Source organism: Crocuta crocuta, unplaced genomic scaffold (assembly GCF_008692635.1).
Source record: "Crocuta crocuta isolate KB4526 unplaced genomic scaffold, BGI_CrCroc_1.0 scaffold61, whole genome shotgun sequence".
NCBI classification, from domain to species: domain Eukaryota; kingdom Metazoa; phylum Chordata; class Mammalia; order Carnivora; family Hyaenidae; genus Crocuta; species Crocuta crocuta.
In genome coordinates this window covers 10,674,208-10,683,826 of record NW_027528369.1, presented here as the reverse complement: position 1 = coordinate 10,683,826, position 9,619 = coordinate 10,674,208, and the positions used below count along the sequence as shown (strand labels likewise).

Below are 9,619 nucleotides of genomic sequence, written 5' to 3'. Positions count from 1 at the left end.
GGGGGCGCGGGGGGCGGGCCGGGCCCCCCCCCGCCACTCTGGCTCGGGCCACGCATGTGTCACCGCTCTGCCCAAGAAGGAAGCCAGATCTGTGTGGGGCGGGGACGTGCTGGGCTGACGGCCTGGAGGTCCCGTCGGGGACAGACCTCCCTGGACGCTGCGGGACCCGCCTGCGAGGCCTGTCCCTGGGACCGAACGTGTCTGTGTGCGCCCTGCGCCGCAGAGATGGGGGCTCTAGTGTCCCGGTGTCGGCCGCAGCCCAGAACCCACAGAGCCCCGTCCCCGATGGCTTAGCCTGGCTTCCCAGCCGGCCGGCCCCTCCCCCCAACACCCCATTCCCCATACCCACCACGTGATTTTTTTTTAATGTTTTATCTATTTCTGAGAGAGAGAGAGAGAAAGGCAGCGTGAGCAGGGGAGGGTCAGAGAGAGAGGGAGACACAGAATCTGAAGCAGCTCCAGGCTCTGAGCTGTCAGCACAGAGCCCGACACGGGGCTTGAACCCACGAACGGTGAGATCATGACCTGAGCCGAAGTTGGACGCTTAACCGACTGAGCCCCCAGGCGCCCCCACCAGGTGATTCTGAGGAGCTGCGGTGTGGATCCCAAAGCACAGGGTGGGGCTGACGGGGACAATGTGCCAGGAGGACAGGGCGATTGTCAGGAGCATGTTCTGGCACGAGAAACATCATGGTGCGGACAGGCCGCCTCATCAGCCGGGGCCAGTGCGGGGGTGGCTGTGTCGCCGTTGCCCACGTCTGGGGCCTTGTGTCCTGAGGCTCCCCATGGAAAGACACTCAGGGCAGAAGCCAGCAGGGCTGCCGCCTCCTTCCCTCGGGGGTGCCAGGGGCTGTCCGGCTTCTGAACTCAGAGCAGTGGGGCAGGAAGGCCCCCGTCTCAGGGCCACCAAGGCGCCTTGTCCCAGGAGCCTGAGCGCCTGTGACACCGCCCACAGAGGAGCCATGGTGCCCACTCCACACCCCACCTTTACCCCTCCTCGGCAAGGCAGCTGTCCCCACCCGCGACGTGCCCTCCACTGGGGAATGCCGTGGGGGCGCAGGCAGGGTGTCCGGGTGGCAGCGTCCTTTCCCACCGCCTGGTGGGGAGGGGCCTGCCTGGGGCACTGCGGCAGCTGGCTGCCCCCTGCACTGGGGGCGAGGGGGACCCAGTCTGCCCCCCACACCCCTTGAGAGAACCCCAGCGACCCCCAGACTCCCACGGGAGCACTGCCCAGGAGCATTGCTTGGATTTACATGCGTGTGCCAAGCCCTCAGCCCGCGCCACACCCTGGATGGAGGGGAGGTCCTGCCCCAGCTCAGCCCTGCCTCCGCTCTGCCAGCCCAGTGGGGATGCGGATTCAGTGTGGGGCCCTCTGTCCAGATCTGCCCTGTGCAGTCTGTCACAGCCCTTGAACAGAGCCTGTCATGATATGCGTTAGACACCAGGAGCCTTTAAGAATTGCGGGTGCTGGCTCCCCCCGGGGCCCCAGACTGGCAGCCTGTGCCCAGATTCGGTATCTGCACACCCTGGCGCTTTCTTGCCTCAGAGATAAAGAAGAGCTTCCTTATCCACAGCTTGCCCTGTCCCGGTGGCTGGCCCCACCCTGCGTGGGCACCCAGGGGCCACGCAATGCCATCCGGGGCAGGAGAGGACCTCCCCGGGGTTCTCCCTGCCACTGAATGTCTGACACAGTGACACACAGCTTCTGGGACCCGCCCTCAGAGGAGTGTCCCCAGCGAGATTCTGAGTCCCCTCCCACGGCACAGGAGCACCCAGGGGCCGTGGGAGGACACAGAACACAGGAGCCTCCCTCGGGGGCAGGAGTCTCTGGCTGGAAAAACATGGCCGGAAGGAGACAGTCCGGACATGAACGTGCACGGCCTTGCTCTGCTGGGTCACATTGTACTAGGACAGGCCAGCTCCCCCCCCAGGCGATAGAGCGCTTCCTGTGGAGACTCTTCAAGCTGGAAGGAGCCTCTGTCCGCCCTTCCTGAAATGTGGAGCTTCAGTGGGGACAGGGGGCAGCCTGGCCCATGACCACCCACACCCTGGGCCCCGAGGCCAAGGAGGACGTGGGGCGGGGCAGGAGTCTGGACACTGCTGAGCCCAGAAGTATTTAGATTAACTTAACGTTCTCTCCTAATTCTCGTTGCCAGAACTGGGCGCCCCCGGGCTGTGAAAAGTTAGGGAAGTGCCTGACGCCCCCGGAGTCCGTCCCCGAGAAGTGCTCCTGGCCCCACTAGCACCCGCTTGTGCTCTGGCCAGGCCTGGGCTCCCCCACCGGCCGTGCAAGTGCCTGCGGGGAGGAAGGCTCTGGCCGCAGGGCTCCCGAGCTGGAAGGGCTCCAACTGCTCTTCGCCCCGCCTGCGCCGTACAGACCTCACCTGCCGGGACAGCGGGCCTGCTCTGCGCACCGCCGGGGCCCTGGAGCCCCTCCGCCCTCCTCCGGTCCCCACGGCCTCACCGCAGCCCCAGAAGCAGAAGGCTGCCCCTCAGACCCTTCTCAGGTCTGCGGGCTCCTGACCTCCGGCTGGCGATTCCCAGGACCCAGAAGGCGTGGCTGTCCCCTCCCATGTGTGAGCCCCACTGTCAAAGTTGCCCGTGCCAGTCCTGTCTGAGCCCCTTGGCACCACCCCGCTGCGGCGGAGTTGTGAATGTGGAAGGCACCCCTGGTGCAGGGGGGACAGAGGGATGTTGGCACCTTAGGGCCTTCATCCTTCCTTGGGGATGCTGACCCTAGTGCCCCGCGTGGTGAGCGGTGCCGCCCGCCGCCCCCCTCCGCCGGGTGGCCTGGTGCGGAGAGATCCCCGTCCCGAAGGCGCGTGGAGCCGCCCTGCAGAGTGGAGTTTCCACGTCTCTGCGGATATGACCGCAAAGCTGTGCCGTCGTAAGCCTGGGGAAATGATGGAGGAAAGTTCTAGAATAAAGTAACAGGCATTTTTGCTATTTTTATTTTGAGAAGATGACCTTCTGCGGAAGTGAGGGGGGNATCCGCAGCTTCCCGGACTTCCCCGTGCCGGGCGTGCTGTTCAGGTGCGGGCGCGGGCGGGGACCGCGGGCGGGCCGGGGGGAGTCGCGGGGGCCAGGCCGCCGAGCCCGGGGTCACCAGGCCTGCCTTTACGTGCCAGGGACATCTCGCCCCTCCTGAAGGACCCCGACTCCTTCCGCGCGTCCATCCGCCTCCTGACGAATCACCTGAAAGAGACCCATGGCGGCAAGATCGACTACATCGTGGGCAAGTGGAGGGGGCACGGGCGGGTTCTCGAATCCCAGGGGAGCCCCTTCCCGCGCCTCCTGCCCGACCCCAGCGCCGCTGCTGTGCCCGGGGGTGACCCCAGACGCCCGGAGAGGCCGCCGGCTCGGCGCCAGGCTCCGTGAGGGCCCTGTGTGCGTTTCTCCCTCCCGAGCCCTGAGCGGAGCAGAGGAGGGGCGCCCCACGTTAGCTTGGGAGAGGCTGGGGGCGTCCTTCGGGGACACGCCAAACGCCGTCCCCCTGTTTGGCTGCCGCCCCTCGAGTAGGCGGTAAGGATAGACGTGCGGAGCCCCCCTTGGCGCCTGAGCGTGTCCTCGCGGTGGCGGCTGAGGGCAGGGTCATCCCCGTCGCCGAGTTCCGGGGCCTCCGCTCTGGACCGGTGGGGCCGCGGCTGAATGTCCCCAGGGAGTGTCGGACCAGAGTCCACTGGGCCAAGAACACGTGTTGCCTTTCTGTGTGTTGAGCCGTGGGCCAGGCCCTCTGCCCAGCGCCGGGCTTCGGGAGGACCCCGGCAGGCCAGGTCTCGGGGACAGCCCCTCCTGTGGCTCCCCACTGCCCTGTGGGACCCCAGCTTTTCACTTGGCTGTACCCTTCAGGGGGTTCCTTCCTGCGGAAGTCCTCCCTCATGCACCCCTGGGGAGGGTGGGGAGCTGCGCTTTCGCTTCCCGGTGACCGCAGGAAACAGCCAGTGTCCAGCCCCTTGTGGCAGAAGCTGCCCGTAGGGATGAAGAGCGCCGTCCGAGTCCGTTCGATGGTTATTAGCAGCCCAGTTTCAGACTGGCAGCAGGGCTGGGGGTGCAGGCAGGTAACTTCGCTGAGGCCTCACAGGTCTTTCCACTCGGGCTCTCACTCTTCTGCCCTGAGCCCCCGCCCCCACCCCCCGCCATGCACAGAGGTGCTCAGTCAAGGACTTTTAGCTGGGGCCGACAAAGCCAGGGGGTTTTGGTCGTTGCAAAGCCTACCTGTCCTTGTCCAGCACTGGCCCCTGGGGATCCCCATGCCATACAGCCACCCCTGACACCCCAGCTCTGGCCAACAGGCCTAGACTCCCGAGGCTTTCTGTTCGGGCCCTCCCTGGCCCAGGAGCTCGGCCTGGGCTGCGTGCTCATCCGGAAGCGAGGGAAGCTACCCGGCCCCACCTTGTCCGCCTCATACACACTGGAATACGGGAAGGTGAGTGGGCCGGGCATTGCCACCTTAGACCCTTGGTTTCCTAAGGATGATTACGGGCGTGGCTGGTGGTCAGACTGTCTGAGACACCAGCCTGGCTCACATAGCCAAGCAGCAGCTGGGTGGGTCGGACCCGGGCCCAGGCTGTGGCCTTGTCAGCACCACGTCCTGGGCTCTGCACTCCAAGGCCTGTTTGGGCCACATGCGGACCCTGTGCCTGCTTCCCACCTGCAGGCTGAGCTGGAAATCCAGAGAGACGCCTTGGAGCCAGGGCAGAAGGTGGTTGTCGTGGACGATCTGCTGGCTACTGGCGGTGAGGGTCTCCCCGCCTCCCCCCTGCGCTAGGACCGCGGGAAGTGCAAGGGAGTGCCTCATCCCACGTGCAGGTTGTGGATTGGGGCCACAGCACCGTAGTCTCCCCGTGAGCGGCAAGACCCTGCGTGGGCAGCGGGATCCTGGTCCCCACACCACCGCCCCTGCCCCGCAGCTGGGTGGGGCCTCACTCTGTGCCGCCTTCGGACCCCTCAGGAACCATGCGTGCAGCCTGCGAGCTGCTGGGCCAGCTGCGGGTGGAGGTGCTGGAGTGCGTGAGCCTGGTGGAGCTGACCTCGCTGAAGGGCCGGGAGAAGCTGGGGGCCGTGCCGGCCTTCTCTCTTCTGCAGTACGACTGACTGCTCCCCGCAGAGGGGAGTTCCAGCCTAGGGGCTGGCCGCCGGCCACCAGGGGGCGCTGGCCACCTGCCTGGACCTTTCACCATTTTCTCCAGTTGCCCTTTTCTAGGGCCCGGGGCAACTGTCTCGGGCCCTTCCTGTGGGTCCCGGAGGTGCCAAGGCCTGGAGCTGGTGGCTCAGGCCACCGCAGTTCCGTTTACAGACACCGAAAGGAGAAGGTGAATAAACTGCTTTGCTAGAGTGGCTTTCTCATCCGGGTGTCCAGGGCGGGGTCTGGGCCTGGGGCGGGAGGTGTGGGAGTCCCACCTCGCCGGCTGGGCAGCATGCCTGGCCCCCTGGCTGCAGCTGCCTCACCCTTGAAGGAGCAGACAGGTGCTGCCCAAGTGGCTTGGGCAGTCACGCCTGCTGGGTGGCTCGCAACACTGTCAGCCTGGGGTTGTAGATGCTGCCGCCTCCTGGCGGCCCCGGGAGAATCGGGCTCCTTGCCTCTCCCACGCCTGGGCTCTGGGCCCTCCCTCCACCCTCCAGTGTCACAGTCCATCTCCCCCTTGTGGGGGTCCAGCGGTGACACCGGGTCATCCGGGGTTCCCACGGGGATGTCTAGGGGCCATTCTGCCAACCACCTCGCCCAGGTCTACACGGACTGCAAAGCTGCCCCGCTTCCCTACGCCCCCAAAGGCAGCAAAGACAAGTCACCAACGGAAACCAGTTTAATGACAACATGCTACACCAGGGGCCAGAGACCCTGGTGGGGAGTTGGGGGGGGAGGAAAGTGCACTGTGTTCCTAAAGGGGACAAAAGAGAGCCAGCAGGCCGGGCCAGGGGCCTAAGCCCCGCTCGGCGAGGCTCACAGCGCCGCCTCGGCCCGGGCGAGGCGCGCCAGCTGCGCCAGGACCCCTGCCAGCTCAGCAACCTTGTCCAGCTTGACGTAGGTGTCGCTGCGGATGCGGTGGAGGCTCAGCCAGTCGGGCAGGAGCTCGGCGAGCAGCCGCACGTGCGTCTCCATCTCCCCTGCGGACACACGGGGCGTGANGGGGGGGGGGGGGGGGGAGTGGGAAGGGGGGTTGCCCTGCAGCTTGGAGGGAACCCACAGTCCCCTGATGCTTGGCGCCATGTGAGAGGGTCTGGGGGGCCGGGTGGAGGCTCACCCTGAGGGCACGGTGCCCGGCCTCATCCCGGAGTCGGGGACACAGGGAGGGCCCAGCACCCCGCCGCCCCACGCCCCTGCACACACCAGGGCTCATGGCCGCGTGGTAGCTGCCCGCCATCCTGGCGCAGGCCACCTCCATGGGGAGGGCGGGCTTGCGCTCCGACACGAAGACCCCGCGCAGCAGGCGGGCCAGCTCGGGCAGCCGCTCCAGCCTCTGCAGCCGCTGCTCCCGCTCCGGCGGCCGTGTCATCTGCGCCAGCTGCTTCTGCGCCTCCTTGCACCGGATCTGCGGTGGCCCGAGGGGAAGAGAGGGCGGTGAGCAGACAGCTGGTCCCACAGGACCCCCGCCAGGGCCCCAGACACTCACACGCTGCAGCAGGTCCTGGGACACCCCCTTCAGGGCGGCAGGCGAGACGGCAGGCGGGGTGGCCGGGGGAGTGGCCGGCAGGGCGGGGCCGGGGGACCCGGGGCTGCTGGGCTTGGCCGTACGCAGAGCCAGGTCACTCAGGGCTTTTTCCATCTGGGGCAGGTCAGAGGGGAGAACTCAGGAGAGGCCTTCTCTGGCCCAGCCACAGGGAGATCGCTCACACCCTGCACGGACGCCTGCCCAGGAGTGGGTGTGTGTCCGGGTCAGGCTCACCCTGGGCACCGAGGCAGAGACCCAATGCCCCAGGGCAGAGCCTGCCAAGCAGGCACGTCCCGCCACCCCGGAGGCACCTGGCCAAGGATGGAGCCCGTCAGGTGCCCGTGTGGAGGCCAGGCTGCCCCACCCCATAGGCCCTCATGCAGTCTCACCCTGGGTGACATCAGGCTGCGGGCACGGGCCAGCACCTCCTGGGCGGTGGCCAGCTTCTCCGTGGTGGGCGGCTGGGGCAGCTCAGCCGGCTCGATGTCAGGCACTCCGTCCACATTGAAGCGGGGGTGCCAGCGCGTCAGCTGGTCCTCAGGCACCACCACGGGTGGGTTCAGGGATGCCAGGAAGGCCTGTGTGAGACGGGGACAGGAGCGCCAGGTGACCCCGGGCACATCTGCGTGGGGGGCGGTGGGCAGGACTGCTGGGTTCCTATCCCACCCAGCTGGGCAACCTTGGGCAAGTTTGAACCTCTCTGAGCTCCAGGCACTCAGCGGGGCCAAAGGGCACAACTCGGCGCACAGAGCAGCACTCAGCCCGTCCTGCGCCTCCCAGGGCCTGAGGCTGCAGTCCCGGGGGACCAGGAGGAGGGCTCTCACCCAGCCCTGCACCCAGCCCATAAGGCAGCCGTGGAGACGGGTCAAGAGAACTCGAAGAAGAGTCAGCCTCTCACGAAAGCCCGTCTCCTGGGGGATAAGACGGGGCTACAACAGGGCTGGTTCGAGCGCAGAGGAGGGAACAGGGTACAGGGCCCAGCCCAGGGCCTGCTGGGAGGGGCTTCCCCCAAGGACGGAGCGGGTCACCTGGGTGGCTCACCCTGTGGTGCTCCCGGACGCGCTCCACCAGATTCTGACCGAAGACCTGTCTGCGCCGCAGGAGGTGCGAGGCCGTGAGATGGGGGGCCGTGCTGCCAGGCTCTGCGGGAAGGCCAGGCCTGAGCCCCCAGGCCGGGCCCGCCCCGTCGCCCAGGCCCCCAGACCACCGGCCTTGGATGGGGCCTGGTGCCTGACGCCTCACACCCACACCCGAAACCACGCGGTGTCACGGACAGGGAAACCGAGGCTCGGAGAGGAGGGGCCTCAGTCAGAGCACACTCACCCTGGTCGAGCAGCGGCTCAATGGTAAGCTGGTAATCAGACCTCTTAACGCCGTCCTTGAAGGTGGGGACGTTGCGCTCCTGGCGGAAGCGGTAGGAAGTGGGGTAAACAGCCCGGATCTGGCCCACGTTGCGCTCCTCAAAGCGCCTACAGGGGACACGGTGCCGGGTCAGAGGGCGCCGGGCGCCGGGCAGGGCGCACTCAGACCGGACAGGCAGGGTGAGGCCCCCGCCCTCCGCCGGCCGCTCACTTGCGCATCATGTCCTGGACGCCCTGCTTGACCTTGGCGAAGGTGGCGGTCTCAGAGCGGTTGTGGAGCATGCCCACAACGGTGTCCATGCTGCGGAACATCTCGGCCAGCACCTGGTACTTGTAGGGCAGCACGAGCCCCGGGGGGCCCGGCAGGGCCAGGGCGTGGAAGCGCTGGTAGGCGGGGGCCTCCTCTCCGCTGCCAGGGAGGGAGCCGGGCCTCAGGAGAAGCCCCCGACCCACGCCCGCCAACGGCACGCAGCCGAGGGGCCGGGGCGGCCCGGGGCCCGAAAGCCGATCCCGCTCGCACGCCCCGCCACAGACCCGTCCCCGAAGTCCCTGCACGCCCGGTCTCCCGTCACAGGCACTGCCCGGGACGGGGCCGGAAAAGCGTGGCCTCACACCTCGCCCTGGTCACCTAGGGAAGTCCTGGCTCCGGATCCCTACGCGGCACACAGGACCCCAGGAGCTGGGGAGGACAGACACGGGTGTGGGAGACAAATACCCAGTGACCGCCAGCCGTGGATAGCATTCCGAAGTGACAAGGGCCACTGAGGCAAGGAGGGGCTCCCTCTGATGGACGGAGGCTGAGGAGCGGAGCAAGCCTGTGGCAGGGACTGGAAGGGACGGTCCCCCTCCGCCCAGCCCTGTCCCGCCTGACATCTTCCCACCAGCCTGGCCTTTCCCTGGGCGCCTGACCGCCCACCCAGGACTCACCGTGGCCCTGCTGGCTGGCCCTCGGGCTCCGTCACGCCGGGTTCCCCAGCAGCCTTCCTCTGGGCACCCGCTGTCAGCTCCTGGGCCCGGGCCCCCAGCTCCCGTGCCCGCTGCAGGCATGACTTGAGCTCGGCAAGTGTGACTTTTGAGGAGGCCTGTGGACACAAGATGCCGTCAGCTGGCCCGGAGCCCCCACGGTGCGCCGCCTCCCCTGCCCTGGGTCCAGCCTCACCTTGTCCTCCTGGGTTGCTGGGGGGGGCGGCTGACCTGCCGAGACAGCCGCCTGCTCTGGGGAGCCTGGGGCAGCCAAGGCATCGGGGCCCGAGACCTGGTGGACAGAACCCCAAAGGTGAAGGAGTGGGGAGACCCGGTTCCTACTTCCCTCAGCTGGCCAGAACACCAGCTGCTGGGGGCAGGGATGACGGCCGGGCCAGAGGGGCCAGGCCTGTCTGTGCTGCTGGTTCTCCGCAGGCCTGACCCCCAGCCCAGCCTTGCAGGCAAGCTGGCCATCCGGCCGCCCACTGCGCTGGGCCCTCCAGACCCGCTCACTCCCCGTGCCTTCGGTCCCCAACCGCCCAGTGCTCTCCAGCAGGCCCGCCCACCTGCCAGGTCTCGGTGACCCGGGGTGACCGGCCGGGGGCCTTCTCCACTGCCTCCCGCAGCTGCTGGGGCCCCTTCTCC

The 9,619-nt window shown here is 67.7% G+C and overlaps 3 protein-coding genes across 3 annotated transcripts in view; 2 read left to right on the top strand and 1 right to left on the bottom strand.

Moving 5' to 3' along the window:
• Nucleotides 1–2,952, top strand: part of GALNS (galactosamine (N-acetyl)-6-sulfatase) — a 17,081-nt gene extending 14,129 nt beyond the window's left edge. Inside the window, exon 13 of the mRNA XM_077754117.1 lies at nucleotides 2,157–2,952. Within this exon, the coding sequence (XP_077610243.1) occupies nucleotides 2,157–2,243 (87 nt within the window). The 3' untranslated portion in view covers nucleotides 2,244–2,952. The remainder of the gene's footprint in view (nucleotides 1–2,156) is intronic.
• A 10-nt stretch (nucleotides 2,953–2,962) lies between these two features.
• On the top strand, nucleotides 2,963–5,334 carry APRT (adenine phosphoribosyltransferase). Its single transcript, XM_077754191.1, has 5 exons — nucleotides 2,963–3,033; nucleotides 3,129–3,235; nucleotides 4,293–4,426; nucleotides 4,658–4,736; nucleotides 4,952–5,334. Exons 1-5 carry the CDS (start codon nucleotides 2,963–2,965, stop codon nucleotides 5,092–5,094), a joined length of 534 nt encoding a protein of 177 aa, XP_077610317.1. The 3' UTR covers nucleotides 5,095–5,334.
• A 452-nt stretch (nucleotides 5,335–5,786) lies between these two features.
• The window catches only part of CDT1 (chromatin licensing and DNA replication factor 1), a 3,876-nt gene continuing 43 nt past the window's right edge, over nucleotides 5,787–9,619 (bottom strand). The window contains exons 2-10 of the mRNA XM_077754190.1: nucleotides 9,171–9,496; nucleotides 8,939–9,093; nucleotides 8,223–8,420; nucleotides 7,974–8,119; nucleotides 7,692–7,792; nucleotides 7,040–7,228; nucleotides 6,612–6,764; nucleotides 6,329–6,530; nucleotides 5,787–6,105 (exon numbers count right to left, since the gene is read on the bottom strand). Of these exons, the coding sequence (XP_077610316.1) occupies nucleotides 5,942–6,105; nucleotides 6,329–6,530; nucleotides 6,612–6,764; nucleotides 7,040–7,228; nucleotides 7,692–7,792; nucleotides 7,974–8,119; nucleotides 8,223–8,420; nucleotides 8,939–9,093; nucleotides 9,171–9,496 (1,634 nt within the window). The 3' untranslated portion in view covers nucleotides 5,787–5,941. The remainder of the gene's footprint in view (nucleotides 6,106–6,328; nucleotides 6,531–6,611; nucleotides 6,765–7,039; nucleotides 7,229–7,691; nucleotides 7,793–7,973; nucleotides 8,120–8,222; nucleotides 8,421–8,938; nucleotides 9,094–9,170; nucleotides 9,497–9,619) is intronic.